Source organism: Leucopleurus acutus (assembly GCF_964270905.1).
Source record: "Leucopleurus acutus genome assembly, chromosome: 1".
NCBI classification, from domain to species: domain Eukaryota; kingdom Metazoa; phylum Chordata; class Mammalia; order Artiodactyla; family Delphinidae; genus Leucopleurus; species Leucopleurus acutus.
The window spans coordinates 31560573-31583649 of NC_139142.1; the positions used below are offsets into that span (position 1 = coordinate 31560573).

Below are 23077 nucleotides of genomic sequence, written 5' to 3' on the forward strand. Positions count from 1 at the left end.
TTTTTCAGGCTTGGCGGAAGGAGACCCCTGGCAGCCAGAGGACCAAGGTTTAGTTCTGGCTTCATTATTTCTTGGCTTGGAAACTCTAGGCAGTGAACTGAGCCTCTGTTTCTTCATGTGTATGAACAACCTCATGAGGATTAAATGAGATCATGTGAGTGAGAAGGCCTTTGTCAATTGTTGGTACAGACTATCACTGGAGATTTGTTGAGTGAATAGTGTACTATGAATGCTGGTTATCATGAGGCCACGCACTCTGGAGGAAAAGTAAGGTGCCCATGAGAGGGCTAAGGTGGAGAGAATGAAATGTGCTTAGAAACGTCCTCACAACCACCCTCCAAATATTACTGTGGTCCTGTTGGTGCTTTCACATGAACAAAGCTGGCTGTTCTCTGAGGTCATTGGCTTTAACCATTTACCTTTCTACCCCAAGCCTTCCCAGGAAGCTTGACGTCTCCCCTCACAGGTGCATCCTTCCAAAAACGCTTATTGCTGCAGAGTGAGCATTGATCTCCTCAATAAATACTGACACTCACTCTGCCAGGCTCTAGTCGAGGCCCTGAGAATACCGGGGCCAAGTTTTCTGCTCCCATGGAGTTTATGTTCTACGGTAAACCAGTGAACAAACAGAAAAACAATGATGATTTCAGTCACTGTGTGTGCTCTAAAGAAAAGGCAGAGTGGGACTTCCCTGGCGGTCCAGTGGTTAAGATTCCACGCTTCCACTTCAGGGGGCACGGGTTTGATCCTGGTTGGGGAGCCAAGATCCTGCATGCCACTCGGTGCGCCCCCCCACAGAAAAAAAAAAAGAAAGGAAAAGTGGTGTGACAGAGTGCTGAGAGGGAAGGATAGGATCATATTTAGTTAAGGTGAGGGCAGGAAGCCTCTGAGAAGGGGGCACCTGAGACCTGAATGAGATCAAAAAGTGATCTATAGAGATCTTTAGGGTAGAGGTGTTGCCAGCAGAAGTAACAGTAAATGCAAAGGTCCTAGGGCAGGTACATGCTTGATGTGTTCTAGAAACTTCAGGGAACTCCACCATAGCTGGAGTGGAGTATAGCGGCAGCAAACGAAGTGATGGGAGGTGAGGGTGGGAAGTTAGAAGTCAGTAGGGGGTGGGGAGTTCTGCAGAAAGAGAAGGTTGCAAAGAATGGCATGATCTACAGTAAGTCCCCTACATACGAACCTTCAAGTTGCGAACTTTCAAAGATTCGAACATGCGTTCCATCAGTGTCACACGTGAGTGAAATTGCAGCTTGTCTCCTATTGCTGACGATCCTTCAGCTCTACCATCTCCCACCTCCTCTCCCTCCTCCAGTCAGTAATTCTTCTTGCCTGTTCACTCGATGGCAGCCCCTGTATGCCAACTGTTGTACTGTACTACTGTACTTTTCAAGGTACTGCACTGTAAGATTAAAAATGTTTTCTTTATTTTTTGTGTTGTTTGTTTTTTATGCATTACTTGTGTGAAAAGTATTATGAACTTCTTACAGTACAGTACTATATAGCTGCCTGTGTCAGTTAGGTACCTAGGCTAACTTTGTTGGACTTACGAACAAATTGGACTTAGCAACGCACTCTCGGAACGGAACTCATTCATATGTTGGGGACTTACTGTATCTGATTTACATTTTTTTTTTTTTTTTTTTTGGCGGTACGCGGGCCTCTCACTGCTGTGGCCTCCCCCGTTGCGGAGCACAGGCCCCGGACGCGCAGGCTCAGCGGCCATGGCTCACGGGCCCAGCCGCTCCACGGCATGTGGGATCTTCCTGGACCAGGGCACGAACCCGTGTCCCCTGCATCAGCAGGCGGACTCTCAACCACTGCGCCACCAGGGAAGCCCTGATTTACATTTTAAAAAGACACGGTGGCTGTTTTTCTGGAGCGTAGACTGTAAGAGATGTGGCAAGACTGGCAGCTTTGCAGTAGTCCAGGTGAGGTAATATTGAACCTCCAGTAGCTAGAAAAGAGTGTGACACGCATTTGGCACCCAATAAACTTGAGAACACATCGAGGCAGAAATGATCTTCAAAGAACCTACAGCTGTGATGGGCACATAGTAAATGCTTGATAAATTTTTTCGTGAATGAATGAGCAGAATCAGGTTTTCTTGTAACCCACGCTAGGATTTGAGTTCATCTCGATATTTTGGATCTTTTAAAAATACTTTTTAGTTTTCTAGCTGGTAGTATTTCGGAGGGGCAGTGCATTTTATGAGTTCATTTCCTTCTGTGTAAAACTCATTCTCCTTTGAAAGAGATGTGAGAAGTCTGACTCCACCACTTCCAGGGCAGTGTGGGGTGGTGGGATGGGTATTCTCAGTCAGTGCTGGTAATTCCTAAAACCCTATGTTTACATTTGGAAACCGATCTTGTGTACCTTTCTGTGCACTTCTCCACAGCAGGGACCAGACCTGTCTCATCACCGCGTCCCCTGAACTTATCACAGTCAGGACTGTTGAGCCAACATATGGTTATCACCTTGACTAGACTGGGGAGCATTCTGGTGCCTTGGTGGAGCTCTGGGGCCTTCTTCCTGGAGAGCCCAGAACTCTCCTGGCCTCATTTGTCTCACAGTCACAGGACATCCCTAAAGCTAAACAGGTATCTAAGTTCGACGGATTTGTGTTGAATTTTTCAGCTCCCATTTCTTTGGGCCTGGAGATCCCTGAATCAGGAGAACCCTTGAGGGACCCGTGGGATGACAAAGGTGCCTGATGTGGTTTGGTCCTGCCTGGGGCTCTTCATCCCTTTTTCGCCATCATCTTCTATTTTCAATTAGTCCTCAACATGTATGGATTCTACTTTTGAAAAAATTCTAAACCCCTGCCTCTCCTCAGCGGGCCTGTGCTCATTGCCTGTGCTCAGGTTCTGATCAGGTCTCACTCACATCCCTCAAGAGTCTCTGAACCGGTCTCCTGCCCCGAGTCTTGCCCCACTTTTGTTCACTTATCCAGTTTCTGCATTGTTGTCAGTCTAGGGCTCCGTACAAAGGGAAAACAATGATCTTGTCCCTCCTGTGATTAAAAAACTTTCAGTGGTTCCTTATTACCTCCCAGATAACGCCCCAGTACCTTGACTGGGCGTACAAGGCCTCTTACAAACGATTCCTCACTTATTTCTGCAGCTTCTCTCAAGTGCCCTGTCCTTCAGACACCCTGTTCACTGTTCTTTAAACAGACACTGCTTGTTTGGGCTGGCGTGTTCTTTAGCGTGGCTTTCTCTTACCTTTGTTTGAGGTGCACTGGCTTCGACCCAGTTAACTCCTGTTCATTCTTCACATCCTAGATCTAAAGTTGCCTGGTCCATGAAGCCGGCCCTGATGATCCCAGGCAGCACTTGACCTTCCTTCCTCTGTACTCTCTTGGCACATTCCACATGCTTCCAAATCTAGGACTCATTTTGTTGTAATTTGGTTTTCTGTCACTGTTCTCCAGTGAAGTGTGTGCTCCTCAGGGGGGATTACATTTTGTTCGTATAACTCAAATTGGAAAAACCTTGCTCACAGCATCCCTGACAGATGGGTTGCTCCGTGTGAGCACTGCCAAGAGTGGGAGAAATCACTGGCTATTATGCCTTCTATTTTTGCATATTTATTCATGGATCTATTCATTCACTAAGTATATACTGAACACCCACTCTATGCCAGGCACTGATATAGACACTGGGGATACAGAAATACCAAAGAGATAAAAATGTCTACCCTCTAGGAACTTTCATTCTAATTCTTTTGAATGTGCCAAAAAAAAAAAAGAGTTGGATACGAAGCGGAGTAACCTCCTCATCATAGTTCTGTGAACGTTGACCTGTGCCACGTGGACTGGATTTCATACAAGTGCGTGCATGTATAAATGGTTAAACGAATCACTAAACAAACAAAGATAGTGTGAGGAAAAAGGGAAAATACTTAGAAACATGTTTGCTGAAAACGGATGAGTAGCATCATTTTCCTATGTAGGTAAGGGAACTCTGGGTCTTTTCTATTTCTTTAGTAAAAGAGTAAATTAATCAGACAGCAAGTTTAGGGGGAGACAAAGGGAAAATCTACTTATATGAGTAGGGAGTTGATGCTGACTCTCCTTGGCAAAGTATGAAAGGAAGTGAGAGTCCAGGAGGGTGGGACGTTTGTCCAGTGTATAGAAAGGCTTTGTGGTACCCATTTATGAGTCAACTCATGATACACTAAGAGCCCTTTTTTTTGGTCCAAAGAAAGTCCCTAATGGTTGGAATCCCTGAGATGCAAATGTCTTAGTCAGGCTATGTTCCTTTTCTTCTCTCCCTTGGCTGTACCTCAAAATCAACTAAGGAACTTTTAAAAAGGCTAAGTATCTAGACTCCACTCGCAGAGAGTCCAAAACTTAGGTCCGGAGTAGGATCCAGATATCTGTATTTTTGAGAGCTCCAAAGTTATTCTAAAGCACAGCCCTGTCTAGCACGTGATCCTAGTTCCATTATTGCCTCCAACGTGGGGAATGACTTACATGCAGATGTAGGTCCAGCAGCAGGAGAAGCAGAGCTTTAATTAGGTGGGCAAAGCCCTTTCTCTTCCTTTCTCTCTGGCCCCCTCTCATGGTTTGTGACTCTCCAGGTCTGTCAAGGACTTACGGAGGGCAAAGTCCTCTGGCTTCCACAGAGTCTGGTAAACCTTCGAATAGAATCAACAAGCCTTGGAATCATAGAATTTTAGAGGCAGAGAGGATATTAGAGATCAGGTCCAACCTCTTAGCCCTATCAGCTGAGTGTGATCACTTGCTAAAAAAAAGTCCCTTAGAGAATCCCTCAGGGAATTTCTCTAAGAGTGTAGGAGATGGACATGTAGACAGATAAGCCCAGATTAACGTGACAATGTGTGACAAGTGCTTCAGTGGTCATCAAAGTGCTAGAGGAAGGCGGGGGAGAAAATGACTCACTTGGAAGGTAGAGGAAGAGGGCATCATCAGGGAAGGCTTCCCAGAGGAGGTAGAGGTTCCTAGGGCTGTAGATTCTTGACCTAAGAGCTCCAGATTCCTACCCTGTTATTCCACCATCCCTTTTAGATTTTGGCATTTGACATACCAAGTTTCATAGCTCAGCTGTGCCACTTGCTCAGCTAGTGGACCTTGGGTGAATTATTAATCTTCGGGCCCAAGTCTCCTCATTTCTAAAACGGATAATACTACCTGAATCATTGTGGGATACTTAGGTATTAAGCAGCAGCTGTAAAAGTACCTAATGCAGCGCCAGCCATAGAGTAAGTACTCAGTGAATAGATGTGATGATTGTTTTTGTTGTTGTCATTTTTAGAGTCTTTGGTTTATACACAGCATGAGAAGGAGGCCTGCTGGTGCTTCCTCTTCTTTTTTTTTTTTTTTTTTTTTTGTGGTACGCGGGCTTCTCACTGTTGTGGCCTCTCCCCTTGCGGAGCGCAGGCTCAGCGGCCATGGCTCACGGGCCCAGCCGCTCCGCGGCATGTGGGATCTTCCCGGACCGGGGCACAAACCCGTGTCCCCTGCATCGGCAGGCGGACTCTCAACCACTGCGCCACCAGGGAAGCCCCGCTTCTTCTTCTTGTGTGGTAGTGCCTGGGAGAGAGCCAGCAGGGTTTTATGAAGTTATCATATGGCTTGGATGTCATTAAGGGTTTGGGGGCTTCAAGGAAGGCAGAATATGACAATTGCATGAGATCAGAGAAGCAAGAACAGTAAAATACCAGCCATATCATGTGCTACTGCAAGGTTCTTGGTGTTATAAAGCCGTGCTGCATTGCACCCACTGTCCGCAAGGTTAGAGGCAGCTCCGCAGCGACCAACTTGAGAGCTTAGAGCAGAACAAGAAAAAGACAGTACTTCCCATGACATCATCATAGACACTTATGCCCATAATTCCTGGTTTGTCTCTGTTCCTCATCAGAAGGTAAACGCTATAAAGTTGGGGATGTGGTGTAGCTCGTTCATGGCAGTACGCCCAATCCCTAGGACAGTGCTTGGTCCAAAATGGGCATTCAAAGAGCAGTTGTTTAAAAAATGGGTTTGATCCAAGGTGCTTTTGGTAAATCCAGAATGTCGGCTCTCCTTGCCTTTTTGGGGCCCCCTTTTCCTACCACCCTCCCTTAAACTTAATCTCTTATCCTCTGAGGTCTGCTTGGGCCACAACCTAACTTAAATGTGTGCCTTCGCTTCTTTGCGTTTCGTGAGAGACGGCGCTGCCTGCCATCAAAGCATTTTTGACTCAGGGGAACTATGGAGATTATCCAACCCAGCACAGATTTTCTGGATGAGGAAGCTGATGCCATAAGAGGTTCACTGACTCTTCAAAGTCTCATAGCTTGTTGAGGCAGAGCTGGGAAGAAAGTTCTTGCCTCCTGCTTTCAAATTTGGGGCTCTGCCACTGCTCCGGGCTGCCTCGGAGTATGTAGAGCCTCCAAGCTCGTAGCAAGGGCTCTATATCCAGAAAGACTCACCATCCCCTCCCCAGGCCCTTGCTTTTCAAAGGGGGAACCCAAACGTAGGGTATCTACCCGGCACCGTGGTTAACACCATGTGCTCTGGAGTCAGGCTGCCAGAATCCAAGAGCTTATTTTTCTTCTTACTGTGATTTGAGCAAATTCTTTAACCTTCATGAACTCCAATTTGCTTATCTGTAAAATAGGCGTGATGATAATGTTAATTTTTTCACTCTGAAGATTCAAAGAGATCATAACGCACGAAAAGCAGCATCATCGTAGTTTCCTCCTTGGATCCAAGTTCCAACTGTGGCAGACAAACTACCTAAGCAGCAGAGGTCACGTCTTTCCTACTCTTTGAGGGTGCCGGGAATTTCGTTCCTGTGTTTCTGGGAGAGCACTGCCACAGAGAGGACTCTGCAGACGCTTATCCCCTGTAGGCAGAGGAAGTACAGACGATGCGGTGTTCCTGGACTCGGGTGACACTTCAGATCCAGTGCAGCCTGGCTGCACCTAAAACTTTATGTAAATTGGCTGTGACGCCTGTGCAGGGGCCCAGATTTAGAAGCAGAGCAGGATGAGTCTACCCAGGCTGGTGACAAGCCCGGAGCAGTGTTCCCCATTGGAGAAAGTGGAGGGCGTAGCAGGAGGGAGAATTTGCTCAGTCTGGCCTGGTGGCACTGTTTTATTAATGATCTGGAAGAGCAGAGGAACAGTGATTTTCATTAAATATGCCAGTGATATTAAAAGATGTCAGGAGCCACTGCTGAGGACACAGACACCTTGCAGACGGCCCCTGGGGGCGTTAGGAAAATAATTCAGGAAAAAGATGAGAGCCTGTGGACTGAGCTGAGGGGACAGAGGGTCATCATAGGCAGAATATACCCTAGGCCCACCCTCTTTGTCTGTATCCGTTCTGTTTCCAATAGATTTCAAACTGATCTTCCTGCTTTGGTTTTCTTCCTCCTACAGCCATCCTAAACGCTTTAGCCAAATTGGTTTTTCTGAAATACAGATCAGACCATGTCATTCTCCTGTTCAGAATCCTATCATTGGCTTTTCACTGCCCTTAGGATAAAAAAATCCCATCTTCTCAGCCTGGCATATAAGACTTGCCATGAATTGGGTCCTCCCTCTGTGACCAGCCTCATCTTCTGCCCCTTCTGCCTCGCACTGAATTCCTTGTAATCTTGTACACACAGCAGGCTTTTCCATGGCTTCGTGTCTTTGCTTGGGCTGTTCTCTTTGACTCAAGTGCCCTTCCCACTTTCTTTCTTTTTCTTTCTTCTTCTTCTTCTTCTTTTTTTTTTTTAAACTAAAGCTCACTCATGCTTGAAGCCTCATTTCAGGGATCACTTTCTTCAGAACGCCTCCTGAATTCCCAAGCTGGCTCAGTGCCCTCCTCGCGTGCGGCAGCATTCTGCCCATACCTTCACTGACGAAGGTAGAAGTGCCTATATGTGCAGCTCTCCACCGCTGCTAGGTGGTACCTTCGAGGGCAAACCCTGTATCATTTTTTATTTTGCCCACTGGCATCTAGTACCAGGCCTGGAGAATCATAGGCGTTTGTTAATGTTTGTCAAACTGAACTAATGGGAAGGAGAATATTCGGGTGGGAGATGGCCTCGGGCAACCAGGACACCCCCAGGAAACCTGGGGACCGGGCAACTCTACCAAATGGTTGGTCTCTCCTGTGAGGGTACGTGAGGCAGTCATATTGCTTCTAAGTCCACAGAAGACTGGAAGCTGATGGGGGCTCGTGGACATTCTGCAACAAATTGGGACATCCTAGTAAAGTGGAGTGGTTAAGACCATAAATTTTATATCATCTGTGTGTGGGCTCTGGCTCTGCTACTTCTTTGCTTTATGCTTTGAGTAAATGACTCAAATGACTTAACTAAGACTCAGTTTCCCAAAATGTAAAAGAGGGATAAAAATAGTACTAATCTCATAGCGTTGTTCTGAAGATGAAATGGGATCATACTTTATGCACACAATAAGCACTTTTAAATGTTAGTTACAATCATTAATATCTTCCTTATTTGGGGTGGTTCTTGGGGGTCTCAAGCTGAGTCACCTTCCTGACTTAGGGCTGATTAAAAGCCTTCTGGAGCCACCAAATATCACTTGGGTCTCTGAGGGACTGCGTGGACCCCCCAGGAGGTTGGGATCTGTCTCAGTTGGTGTCTGGGGCTGGGGCAATGGCACAAAAAGATGACTGTTCGCTTGTTCATCAGAGACGTCCCCTCTCCCTCTAACTTCTCACGCAGAAACCATCTCCTGGTAGGGACGGAAAGAACAACTGGGCATCCATGGCTCGTTTTCCACCTTCAGTTCCAACCACTTGATGCAGGCAATTCTTAGCCACCTTCTTGCCTTGTTTTCTTTTATCCTTTCCTTCAATTCATTTGTTTTGGTCAGGGAACAGCCTGATTCTGACCACATGATAGCATAGTCCCCATAAAAACTTATTGCCACGTGTGTCTGTAGGACCAAGGGAAATAAAGGCCATGATCCTGCTTAATTATCCAGGTAGGTAAGAACAGTAGGAATCCTCGTCCCCCTTTGATCAGGATAACTCTACTATCTCAATGTTACATGTCCCCTGACTGCAGCAGGCCAGCCCTCTTCCCTAACCTGTGGATAGCCCACCCCTGTGGGCTTGGCCAGCCATGCAGCTGCCACCGCCTGTCACCATGTTGGCTCTTGATCAAAGAGCTGCTCCAGCTGTGCCCACCTTCTGTCTCCTCATGTCTGGGGCTTATCAGAATTCACAGAGTGTTGTGTTTTCAGAGGTCAAGGCAAGGAGCCAAGATCTGTCTCTGTCCACATTTCTCTGGCTAGGTGAGTGCCAAACCTATGAATAGGGTCACTGTGTGCATCACAGATTATGAGGGCTTTGAATATGGATGCTGAACACCTTCAACCTCTCTACTCCTCCATGGTCATTGTCATAGCCTCTTCTCCTCTGAGTGAGGTCAAAGCTCCAAGCACCTTCTGGGATGACCCCCAGTACCTGGACTAATGGGGAATGTGGTCCTCAGCAGTTGGCTCTGTGGATGAACGAAACCAAGTTAATCCACAGAGCCCTTTGGGAGGAGGGCCTTCAGGATTACAGTATGCACCAGGGTGTACTGTGTCCCAAAGGGAATTTCTCTTTGAGTACAAGCCTTGGGAATTTAAACAGGTCCTACATAGCCTCTAAAATCTAGTCCAGATTTGTCTATGAGATTTTTTTTTTTCCTAAAACAAATGACTATAATTCAGATTGTAAAATGACTTTAAAGAAGGCTGATTTCTGAGTTTATTAGTCTTCTCAGGCTACCATAACAAAATACCATAGACTGAGTGGGTTAAACAATAGAAATTTATCGGGAGGCTGGGATTCCAAGATCAAGATACTGGCCAATTTGGTTTCTGGATAGAGGTCTCTTCCTGGCTTGCAGATGACCACTCTCTCCCTATGTCCTCACAAAATGGACAGCTCTCTCTCTCTCTCTCTCTCTCTCTCTCTTTCATCTTCTTATAAGGCCACCAATCCTATTGGATTAGAACCCCACCCTTATGACTTCATTTCACCTAAATTACCTCCTAGAAGTCCTATCTCCAAATAAACCCACAGTGTGGATTAGGGCTTCAACATAGGAATTTGGGGAGGGGCACAATTCAGTCCATAGCACTGAGGAAGCTTCCATCAGGGTCACATTTATTTATTCCCAAACATACGTTTACTGAGCATCTAACTAACTACTTAGGATACTGTGATAAACAGAATAGACATAATCTTTGCGTTTATGTCATTCATAGTTTAATGGATGAGTTAGTCATTAATCATATAATCCTACAAATACCCATGTAATTTCAAAATGTTATAAGTGCCACGAAGGAAAATTAAAGAGGGAGTTGACCATTTCTAGGGTGAACATAAGTTTTTCTGAGAGGGTGACACTCAAGCCGAGATCTAAAGCATTGTTAACAGTGGGGGTACGAAGAAGGAGCAGTCATTTTGGTCGTGGGTGATGTTATGGGCAAAGGTCCCGAGGTGGAAAATAAGTTGATGTACTCTAGGACCTGATATGGCTGTTACTGCAGAAATTCAGTGAGAGGGACAGTGGCAAGAGCTGAGGGGGAAGAGGAGGAAGAAAGTAGCTCGTGCGAGGCTTGGCGTGTCACGGTAAGGATCCTGGTCTCTATATTAAGAGCGAGGGGAAAATACTGAAGGACTTCAAATGGGGGAGTGAGAGCATAGGTTTGGGTTTTTTAAAAAAAAGATGACTGTGGCTATATGAGAAGATGGAATAGAGAATGGTCAGAGTTGGAGTGAGTTCAGTAAGGAGGTAACTGTAGTAGATTCATCTGGTGAGGAGTAAGGGGCCTTGGGCTGTGATGGTGGTGAGAGAGTTGGGGGGAGAGTTGGTAGGGTTTAGTGCTGGACTGGAGAAAGAAAGGCTGGCAGACAGGCAGCGATTTTTGAGCATGAGAAACCGGGTGAATGGAAGTGCTATTTTCTGAAATGGGAAACAGTGGAGAAGAAGGAGGAGCAGGTAGGGAATAGCAGCATTCCTCCATTACTAACCATACCCCTACATGGTTATAGCAGAGGTGGAAAAATGGGCAAATTGCTTATTTTCAGGTATTGAATATTTGCTTCCTCATTCCATCTGAATGAGGCAATGAGTAGAAAGAGAAGTCTGTAGTTTCAGCTGAGTTTCTTCCATTCTTCTGAACTCATGCTCACCTTTTAGTGCTTTGAGACCAGCAGAGGAGGCTGCATTTCACCCCCAAAATCTTGCCTACAGATGAAAAGGAACTTATTTGAGAGCCACTTGCATGTTATTTATAGTGCTTTCTACCACCTGGCCCTTTCAGTGTTTGGGTTTGGAATTTGAGTGGCTGACTGATCTTCACCTTCCTGTAACTGGATACCTAAACTCTTTCATAAGCATGTTTTGCTGGAGGGCTAAGGACTGCCGTGGACTGGTCTTGGGCACAGCTTACAGGGCCTCAGTTTAGCTATATGGCAGGTAATATTCACTACAGAACATCTCTTGATTTCCCAAGTGATCTCAGAATTACAGCTTGCCTCCCTAAATTTTTCATATGGGGAAGGAGTTTTTCCCAACCAGGCTCAACTGCACACAGAGCAAGGTGTTCTATCTGGGGGGAGTAGCCCAGGAAAAAAGTTCAATATGTACTCCTGCAAACCTATGTTATGCAAGATTCTTGAGTATCTTAAGTATGACGACAGTGTGGTAAGGAAGGCTGAAAACTCTAGAAACAGTAGAAGTGAGGATGAATATTCATGTTATACTTGGTCAATTTTAAGTTGATTGTTGAGAACTCTCACAGATAACAAAGGGGTTGGAAGACAGGGCTAAAAGGGTACCACTTAAGTTTCCAATACCAATATTCCCAGCTATTTTAAGCCATATTTCAACGGAGTCTACCAGAGGGTCCTGAGGACAGAGCAGCTATTTGTACCTCCCAGTGACATCTATTTTTCCAAGTGAGAGACTGCCCAATGTGTTAGTGCAATACGTCAGTCAAGGTGAAGCGTCAGTTTGAATTGGTGGGAACCTGCCCTTTGCTGTCCTCCTTTTCTTCATGCCTTTTTCTGCCCCTCTGATCTCTTCTAGGTCTCTGGACTGTCAGGTGGACCATTGGTGCTGCAGTGGAAGCCAGCGGCTAAGTCTTGTGTATGGCGTGGTTAAGGTTGCAGCCTCTTACCTCTGCCTTCCTCCATTTTGGGCTGATTACCTTTGTGCTCTTCCTGAATGGTCTTCGGGCAGAGGCTGGCGGCTCAGGGGATGTGCCCAGCACAGGGCAGAACAATGAGTCCTGTACAGGGTCATCGGACTGCAAGGAGGGTGTCATCCTGCCAATCTGGTACCCGGAGAACCCTTCCCTTGGAGACAAGATTGCCAGGGTCATTGTCTATTTTGTGGCCCTGATATACATGTTTCTCGGGGTGTCCATCATTGCTGATCGCTTCATGGCATCTATTGAAGTCATCACTTCTCAAGAGAGAGAGGTGACTATCAAAAAGCCCAATGGAGAGACCAGCACAACCACGATTAGGGTCTGGAACGAAACTGTCTCCAATCTGACCCTTATGGCCCTGGGTTCCTCTGCTCCTGAGATCCTCCTCTCTTTAATTGAGGTGTGTGGTCATGGGTTCATTGCTGGTGATCTGGGACCTTCTACCATTGTAGGCAGCGCAGCCTTCAACATGTTCATTATCATTGGTATCTGCGTCTACGTGATCCCCGATGGAGAGACTCGTAAGATAAAGCACCTCCGAGTCTTCTTTGTCACTGCTGCTTGGAGCATCTTTGCCTACATCTGGCTCTATATGATCCTGGCCGTCTTCTCTCCTGGTGTGGTCCAGGTTTGGGAAGGCCTCCTCACTCTCTTCTTCTTTCCAGTGTGTGTCCTTCTGGCCTGGGTGGCAGATAGGCGACTGCTCTTCTACAAATATATGCACAAAAAGTACCGCACAGATAAACACCGAGGAATCATCATAGAGACAGAGGGTGGCCACCCCAAGGGCATCGAGATGGATGGGAAAATGATGAATTCCCACTTCCTAGATGGGCATCTGGTGCCCCTGGAAGGGAAGGAAGTGGATGAGTCCCGCAGGGAGATGATCCGGATTCTCAAGGATCTGAAGCAGAAACACCCAGAGAAGGACTTAGATCAGCTAGTAGAGATGGCCAATTACTATGCTCTCTCCCATCAACAGAAGAGCCGCGCCTTCTACCGGATCCAGGCCACCCGTATGATGACTGGCGCAGGCAATATCCTGAAGAAGCACGCAGCAGAACAAGCCAAAAAGGCCTCTAGCATGAGCGAGGTGCACACTGATGAGCCGGAGGACTTTGTCTCCAAGGTCTTCTTTGACCCGTGCTCTTACCAGTGCCTGGAGAACTGTGGGGCTGTGCTCCTGACAGTGGTGAGGAAAGGGGGGGACATGTCCAAGACCCTGTATGTGGACTACAAAACAGAGGATGGTTCTGCCAATGCGGGGGCTGACTATGAGTTCACAGAGGGCACTGTGGTTCTGAAGCCAGGAGAGACCCAGAAGGAGTTCTCTGTGGGCATCATCGATGATGACATTTTTGAGGAGGATGAACACTTCTTTGTGAGGTTGAGCAACGTTCGCATAGAGGAGGAGCAGCCAGGGGAGGGGATGCCTCCCAGAGTACTCAATAGTCTTCCCTTGCCTCGGGCTGTCCTGGTGTCCCCTTGTGTGGCCACAGTCACCATCTTGGATGATGATCATGCGGGTATCTTCACTTTTGAATGTGACACTGTTCATGTCAGTGAAAGTATTGGTGTCATGGAGGTCAAGGTTCTGCGGACATCAGGTGCCCGGGGCACAGTCATCGTACCCTTTAGGACAGTAGAAGGGGCCGCCAAGGGTGGTGGTGAGGATTTTGAAGACACATATGGGGAGATGGAGTTCAAGAATGATGAAACTGTGTAAGTAACCTTTCCACAGTCCATCTGCCTCCGTCCCTTGCCACCCCCTTCTCTCCTGCACCACGTTTTAAAACTTTTTCTTGTATTTGTGTTAATGTCAAACTTTGGTTCCATCACAGGTATGCAGGATCAGCAGACCCTCCTGCCAGGTTCTGCTTCCAAAATCTCCTTCAGCTTTCTCACTTTAAATTGTTTACGGGCAAGGAATCCTGTGGCAGGATCTAAGGACGCAGAACATTTTGTCCACTGAAACTCAAAATGATGGGTGGTGCAGGTGTGGGATGACAGAAGTTCTGATATCAGATTTGGGGGGATTCTTGTGAATTCTCCTAGCAAGAGCTAGGAGACTGCTTGGGTCTCTCCTTCCTCCTTTTCTCAGGCCAAGGGCTTACATGAGCTTTGAAGCCAATCCTTTCCATTCTGAGACGGTGGTAGCCCAATCAGGACATCCTCAAGAAAGTGAGTGGCATAGGCTTTTTTTTTCCAGTACCACATTGCAACTGTATTGTATAAGCAGATTTCAGGCACCTCTCCTTCAATTTGGAAATTGCAAAACTGATTGAAACTTAGCAGTCTCTTTAAACACCAATAGGCTATTTTATGGTGCGCGGCTTGCCCAGTTTAGGTGAGATGAATCAGTATGGCTTGGGTCCTGGAGGTATCTTGGAGAAGCAGAGCTCCCAGGGCAGCGGCCACCTGTCTTCAGTCACAGGTCTAAGCTCCAAAATCTGGCTAAGCAGTGGAGGAGAAGCCTCTTAGGAATTGTGGGGGGAAAATACATCTTCTGTGTGGTCATCTCTTTTCAAAGTCCAGAGTTCTCCTAAAATACTTCTCAGGTTACTGCCCCATTTAGTCCTTCAGACACTGGGTCTTGCACTTCTATTGCCTTTGTCACTCTGAGGCCTCTCCCCATTGAAACATCCTGTACTGGGTATTCAGTCCTGTTCTCGGATGGATATCTTTAAAGAAGATAGCAGACTGAATCTCCCCAGGATTTGCAGCTTATGAGAGGGCAGACCTTCCAAGGTGGCCAAGAAGAAAGGGGATGAGAAAGGGGAACATTGGTCTCAGAATTCCTGCTCACATCCACGAGCAATAAGCAGTAGAGGGGAAGGTGTGAAGAACAAAAGGGGCAGATATAGACAGTGGGAGATGTCAAACTGCTCCAAGAACCTGCTAAAACCACTCTCAATGGGAAATGAAAACTCTCATCTGTAAAGTGGGAATAACAATACTTTCCTTGCCTCAAGGCTGGGCTTGTCTCTTTTTGCAGTTCCTCCCAGCTGTAGGATTTTCTGAACTATAGACCTAGGCTCTCATACCCACAGCAGCCAAAGATGGAACAGGGGATACTGTCTTCTGAAATGAAATGGCCATTGACAAATTGATTTATTGGAACTCTGTTTAGTCATTTTGCTGGGAAGGATAATAACTTGTTAACCTAAGTAAAAACCTGTGCCTTCCAGAGAATACTATCCATTTATATACATACAACTGAAGGCCCTCGCTGGGAGGAAAAACTCCATGAAATTTCACACGTATTTATGGCAATGTCAGTAGATAAGAAGTTATTGTCAGGCATTAAATGACATCAAGACCACAGCATTGGCCATAACTGGACAGACTTGGGGTTCCTCCTATTCAGTACCTGTCTACCGAGGGAACTGAAGGGTAGTTTTTGAGAGATCAGAAGTTGAGCTCCCAATTTCTTCACCTCATTAATAATCAATTGTGCACCTAGGATCTCTAAATATGACTCAACCTGCCTCAGACCTGTGTGTACTTTCAGCTTGATTACTGTCTTGGTGTAAAGGAGCCTCATGAATTATCGCTTCTGGGTGATATTTGTTCTAAATGTAGGTGCACTTCCACACGTTTGAGATGCTGGTCCAGGGTATTGTACGGTTTCCCATCTATTCCTTTGCATTAGTTTTTAGACTTCAGTAGACTTTAGACTACCCTCTTGGCCTTCTTCATTGCAGAAGAATGAGTCCAAAGCCTACTAGTCTCTAGTAGGAGCCCTACCTTTGATACTTTAAATTGTAATTTTACATCTAGAGGCAGTATGATACAGCCAAAAAAACCCATGGGCTCTAAGTATAGTACACTGGGTTAGGATTCTGGCTCTACTACTGATGTAACTATGTAGTTTGGAGAAATTTTATTAACTTAGATTATTTCCTCATTGAAAAAATGGGGATAATAATGTCTCTCATGCAGGGCTGTTATAATGATTCAAGACATTATATGCAGTGTTCCTTGTACATGGTATGTGCTCAGTAAGCAAGGCCATTAATAGTAATATCAATGAATTAACAATATTCTTCAGAAGACACCATTGATCCAATCAGGTTACCTGATTGGATCTCTGTGTGACCCTAATTAATAAGCTTGCAAGTTTTTTGGTTACCATGAAGATTACTAATCTAAACTCATAAAATACTGGAGCCAGAAGGGACCTCAGAATATCTTCCAGGTATCATAGAGTAGTGCTTCTCAAATTTTAATGTGCTCATGGGCCACTCAGGGATCTTGCTAAAATGCAGATTATTATTCCAAAGGTCTAGGGTAGAGCTTGAGATTCTGCATTTCTAACAAGCTCTTGATGCTCCTGGTGCCAAGTTAGAGTTGAAAGGCTCTAAAGCTCTTGCTGAAACCATGAAACCCAGGAAGGAGAGTGGCTTTTCAGATGACGGTCATGATTGGATCATGAATGCTTGCTTTCCAGGTCCAATGTTCAACTTCATCTTATCTAGAATCTAGCTCTTACCCTGAGACCCTGCTAATCGCAATACTGATCTGGAAACTGAAATTAAAACCCTCAGGAGGACTTAGACAGAAGCTGTGTGACGCCTGGAATGATTTTACTTTCTAATCCTTCTCTCTTTGTGTAGCTCTTTTTGCCCACCAAACCTGGTAGCACTGTCACTTTTGCCCTCACCATACTCCTCTGAATCTATTCAGGATGAAGCCAGGCCTATGCTCTATCAATAATATTAGGTCCGTGAATTCACTCATTTGGTTTTGTGCTTTACTTCTTCAAAGGTGTCCTTAGCACCATGGTAGGATGAAAAAACATGAACCTTGGCGTCTGACAAACAGATGTGAATCCGTCACTCACCAGCTGTGTAACTTGTAATGAGTCACTTCAGCTGTCTGAGCCCCAGATATTTTGTTGGAATGATAGGAACAATAATATCTATTCTTCAGGATTGTGATAAGTACTACATACAAATATGAAGAAAATGCACCTTTAGCACAGTGCCTGCTCATCAAAGGTGCTCATTCATTCAGCAGACAGTTATTAAATATCTGCTACATCCTAGGTACATTACTAGGTACCGGAGAGAAATAAGTGATTAAGATAAGCTGGCATTTCAGCTCCCAAGGATCTTATTCTCCAGTGGAGTGGACACAAGGTGTCCACACAAATCAAAACACATGGGAGAAGTATGGTTGAGATAAGCTCAATAAGAGGGGAATGAAACTCCTAATTGTGTGTGTGACATCACTGAAGATTTTTGGTTTTTTTTTAAAATTTATTTATTTACTTAATTTTGGCTGCGTTGGGTCTTCGTTGCTGCGCGCAGGCTTTCTCTAGTTGCAGCGAACGGGGGCTACTCTTCGTTGCGGTGCGCGGGCTTCTCGTTGCGGTGGCTTCTCTTGTTGTAGAGCATGGGCCCTAGGCACGTGGGCTTCAGTAGCTGTGGCTCATGGGCTCTAGAGCGCAGGCTCAGTAGTTGTGGCGCACAGGCTTAGTTGCTCCACGGCATGTGGGATCTTCCTGGACCAGGGCTCGAACCTATGTCCCCTGCATTGGCAGATGGATTCTTAACCACTGCGCCACCAGGGAAGTCTGACTAAAGTTTTTAAAGTCACCTTCATTAAGGATGTAGTAGTGAAGTAGATGAAGTGGGGCGGGGGGGGTGGGTGGAAACATGATTACTTTAAACCCACGTTACAATAAACTCGTGATATTTGAGAGGGATACTACTGACATCTTCGTGCTCCAGAAGAATCCATACCCTTGTGACTACCACTGCAGCACATCCTGGGACTAATAGCCTCTGAGCCTCCTGCAGATAATAATAAAGGCTCACCGAGATACGGGTGCTTGCCAGCACGTTCATCTCACTCACTGAACGTGTGGCTGGCTCCTGTATCCCAGGCTCACAGTGTGCCTCTGCAAAAGTAAGATTATTGCGACTCATTGACCTTTGGGGTCTCTGGGAATAGTCAGAGCCACAGATGTCAAGATCTACTATAATTAAATAACATAGGCCTCCTTCAAAGAAGAATCGAGTATTAGCTGTACCGTGCATTTCCCAAGCAAATCAGGACGTTAAAACTGGAAGGTATCTGACCTCCCAATTTTACAAATCATGAAGTTGAGAATCAGAGATGCAAAGTGACTTGTCCAGGATCACACGGGTAGATATGATAGAAAGTTAGACTTTTAGATAGAAAGGAGTTTTTAGATGCTACTGATTTAATGTCTCCCCCTCCCGATTTGGACCTTTCCATTTTATTTTTATCCATCAAAATCTCAACTTCGGAAAGAATATGGAAATTCTTGGGTGACAGATGCTCTGGAAGTGCACATCCAGGAGTGTTATGTGACTAATGTCTTAACTAAGAATAATAATATATTATGGACTATTTTTAATCTCTTGGTTCACCTTGAAACCGTTGAAGGAAAATAGTGAGCCCATAGAAAAGTTTTAAAAAGCTTTGTCTTAGTGATCTCTTGCTGAGGGAGACATGTGTAGCTGAGACATCTTTTAGTGATGGTTAACTTCAGGCTAGACCTTGTTGCATGAAATAATGCAGGGGTTTTTTTTTGGGTTTTTTTTTTTTCAGAATGATGCAGGCCATTCTCTTCCAGGGGTGCTTTCTCTATAAAGTTTCAGCCCAAGGCATCTTCCCATCAAAACCTATACAAATCTGGAGTTATCCAGGACACAATTTTTACATTCTCCAAGTTGACTGAAACACAGTGGACTTTTCTCTTTTTCTTTGGCTCAGCAGGGTGACAGGATAGTCTATCTGGCCACGGAGGAAGATGATTTGCGTCTAGAATGCCCTTTCTGTGCTTGAGAAAAGTCACAAGCTGCACGCTTAGTGAGGGTGGGAGTGCAGTGGAGGTAGATGTATTTCCCCCTTAGCTGGCATCCCTCCCTTTCTCCTCTCTTCTGCCTGCAGTACCTGATTTCCGGTAACAAGCTGTCTCTGTGGCTTTAGGTAAACAGTCGGTCACCCGGGCCACGGCTTCATGGAACTCACAGTGGAGCTGTGTGCTTGGTTCAGAGTTGTCCTGAAGAAGGGAATCCGTGTCTAAGCCAGTTGTTTAATGGGGGGACTTAACAGTACAGTGGAACATTTCAGGTAGGGTTGTTCAACTACAATTCTGTCTCTCTGGGGCCCAAAGGAGTGATGAGAGGCTATGTGGACTCTTTAGCAGAAGCTTTGGATGTTGTTCCCTGAAAGGCCCCAGGTCCTGCTAATTTTTTTCTTTTCTTCTTAATTACTGAAATTGCCGAAGAATGTGTCAAAGGGTGACATATTCCAGCTTCAGGATTCATAAAGCACCCCAAGTATACTTAAACCGTACATGTCTGGAAAGATCTCCAGGAAGTCCAGAGCCTTCCTGGTTAATTTGTTGTAGGGTCTAAGGGTACAACATTCCTGGCAATACTGGATCAGGCAACACTCCCTCTACTTGACCTGGTCAGGGACCATATACAGCAGAGCGTTCAGTGTGCCTGCCCTGGGTCTTCTCGCTTTGGTCTGCCGTCTGGTATGAGAAAGTTCAGGGTGCAGGGTTAGAGATTCTGCCAGGAAGAATGTCAGTTTGGGTTTGAGGAGAGAGACGCACTGCCATTGGAGATGATCACATGACCAGCCAATCAGAAGGTGAAACAGTCTCAACCTCAAAGCAGGGTCTCCTGTGCACTGCTTGGAATGATACTAGTTGGGGCGTCAGGCAATAATAAAGGAATGACAGTGGAGATCCTGCTATGGACCTTGCTTCGTTTGTCTCGACTCTTCGAAGTTTCCTCATTCACTCACAAGCATGATGGAAAGGGATACTTGGGCAAAGTGAGGTGGCTGAGTGGGGAGGACTCATCCTTTTTGTCCAACTTTTATCAACTTCCCAGGTGTATTTGGGTCATACATGAGCACTTATTCCTTCCCCATCCTTTAGCTGTGCCCCTGTCAACTCCACGAGGAATGGAGTAGAATTCAAAGAGCTACAGTCTTCAGTTTATTCAAGACGTTGTTTTCTTGCTGTCTTTTTATTGTTTTGTTTTGTTTTGTTTTTTTGGCGGTACGCGGGCCTCTCACTGCTGTGGCCTCTCCCGCTGCGGAGCACAGGCTCCAGACACGCAGGCTCAGTGGCCATGGCTCACGGGCCCAGCCGCTCCGCGGCATGTGGGATCCTCCCGGACCGGGGCACGAACCCGTGTCCCCTGCATCGGCAGGCGGACTCTCAACCACTGCGCCACCAGGGAAGCCCCTCTTGCTGTCTTTTTAAAAGAAAAACTAACCTGTGCTTCCAGAACCCAATCAGAAGTCCTGGCATAGAGCCAGTAGTGTGTAACTGACAGTTGGAGAGAGAGAACTCCTTGACCTGCAAACAGAGCAAAGTCCCCGTATTTAAATTCTGCACCGTCCAGAAACTCTTGCAGGAATCACATGTGCTGAGAATTTTGCTAAAAGGCCATGAAGGAAAGCACCAGGTAAACATTCTCAGGTGGAGTGATAATGATCGTTCATAGGAATTATATTCCCACCCCTGCCGCCTACCACGCACCCAAGTAGGAAGTTATCTGGGTGAGTACAGAAGAAGATAAAATTAAAAAGTAAAAGTTATTCACTATGGAAAAATTTGTTTTTCTAAAATTGAGCCATCACTAGGTGTGTGCATGTATTTGAGTTTAGTTATCAGTGTGGCACCAACCTGACCCTCTCTAGCGAAGGGTCAGCGTGCATGGACACAGCCTTGTTAACCTGCCCCTGCCTGAGCCCAGTTCACTTACCACTTGGTGGCAAGGGTTCGTGAAGAACCAGTTAGTTAGGATACAGACAACACTCTAGACTCTTTAGTTGGTGCTTTCAAAATGAGTGACATCTTGATAGTAACTTCCTCCTTAGAATATGGCTGTGGAACAAGTTATGGATTACAGAGGAGTAATTCTGCCATTTCTCCGTAGTAGTCCATTTTTTTCAGAGCTCTTGGTCTTGATTTGTCTCCCTTTTGGTTTCCTCCTCGTGTATCCCATGTGATTTCTCCTCGGGACCCCCACTACCACCCGACCCTCTCTTTCTGAGCTGTGGTGATGGAGAGTGTACCCTGCAGCCGTCCCTAGAGCAAGCCCTGGCCCTGGCTGCGAGTCTTCTATGTGTTCACTTTATTTCCCCTCTTGCACCTTCCTTTCTGTGTGGATGCCCTTTGCTGACACTTGCTCTCTCTTCTAAACGTCCTCAGCTGCATCTTTTCTTTCTCTACCGTGTGTGCTCCAGGCGCTGCTGACACTCACGCCGTGGTTTCTACTTCTGCTCGAGCTCAGTGCCTTCCTCCCACGTCCTTTAGTCCCGTGTCCTCTCTTACTCTTATCCTGTTCCCTACGTCCCCTTCCTTCACACTGTTGGCATCTGTATTTGGATTGCCTTCTCTCTGCTGTCTGATCTGATTTCTTTGGGTGACCAGGAGTGCACTGTGGGTATCCCTTAAGACAGCCTGGCATTTGGACAGAAAGAACTAGCCTCACGATAATACCAGGAAGACTGATATCTCCCAGGAAACAAACCACTTACCCTGGTGCTCTTTTTTTCCCTTCACCGCAAAGTGTTTGACTGTTAAGACAAGAAGGTTGAATTGTAAGGATCCAGCATAGACTGGAACTGGTATTGGAAAGGCATCAGAGGCTGCGGGAGCCCTATAGGGACCACCTTCTGTTTCTGACGCTGTCTCTCTAGGCCATGGGGTCTCTGTCTCCTGGCATCTCTGCTTCTCTGCATCTCTGCATCATGGGGTCTCTGTCTCTGTCTCTGCATCTCTGCATCTCTCCTTCTCCCTTATTGCTTTGATGATCCCTCACAGCCCAACAGTCCTATCTCCTACTTGGAAAGATCCTTCTATTCTTCTAGCTCAGATTCTCAAGGGAGGAACTCTGTTGCCCCCTCCCCCCAACCCCCACCTTTTTTTCCACCTTAACTATGTCAAAGGCCACTGGCCCAATACGTATTGGTTGCCCTGTGTCAAACCAGGTTTCCACCCACCCCCAACTTGACAGTTAATCTGCCATAATTGGGTGGTGGGGTGGGAAAACAAAGTTGCCCAGGGGTTCCCATGGTAAGCTACCTAAGCAGTTGTGTCTCTAAGTGGTGGACAGTGTCGCTTAGAAGGAAGTCCCAAGTGAGACAGTCATCTGTCACCTCCAAACTGACACAGTGTATAAGGTTTGCAGTGCCTCTGAGAGAGTGCTGATGTTACAGTGGTCAGTGCTGGGGCGGTAGGCTAGAGAATGGGAGACACTGCCGCCTCTGGAGCCCTCAGCCCTACCGTATTCATCAAGCTGGCCACAGACTCAGCAGCCAAGGTTCACATGGCCTCTGCCCAGATCAACAGAAAACATTCCCAGCGGGTGATGCTCAGTGACACAAATCTCAAGGTTACTAGGTTCGTCCCTCCTCCTTTGCCCTCTTCTGGTCCGTCCTCTCCAGGAGACTGACGTCAGAAGATAATCTGCCGTCATTTTCAGGTGCACTATTTGGGTACTGAGTCACTGTCAAAGCCTCTTCGTGGATTTGGGTTTCCAGAGCAGCCTGTGTTCCCAACCAGGACAGAAAGCTTCCCTGCCACTCATGCTTGCCGGGGATAGAATGACAGCCTTTCCCTCCCCACCCCTCCCCTGCTAGACAGCTGGTCTGCTGGACTTAACCCGAGCCAGCAGGCACCACGCCGCCCCCGCTTATCTTCGCAGCTGTAATTTGATGCCTTTCCAGGAACTCCCCGGAAGCCAGAGTGTTCTCATCTCCAGGTGGCACAGTATGTGACTCTGTCAAGTGTCCACGTCCCAGGACACAGGGCTGGGTGTAAAATAGGACTCTTTCCGTGTCAGTTCCAGTCAGTCCATCGTGGCTGTCCAGGCAGCCATCTTGGAAAGGATTT

General features: G+C 46.4%; 1 protein-coding gene across 6 annotated transcripts in view; it reads left to right on the forward strand.

Annotated features, from left to right (window-relative positions):
- Window positions 1-12118: 12118 nt before the first annotated feature.
- SLC8A3 (solute carrier family 8 member A3) overlaps window positions 12119-23077 on the forward strand; it is a gene marked incomplete at both ends in the record, with an annotated part of 126296 nt that continues 115337 nt past the window's right edge. For all 6 annotated transcript variants that reach the window (XM_082838214.1, XM_082838218.1, XM_082838216.1 and 3 more), the window contains one exon: window positions 12119-13902. In XM_082838214.1, the coding sequence (XP_082694340.1) occupies window positions 12119-13902 (1784 nt within the window). The remainder of the gene's footprint in view (window positions 13903-23077) is intronic.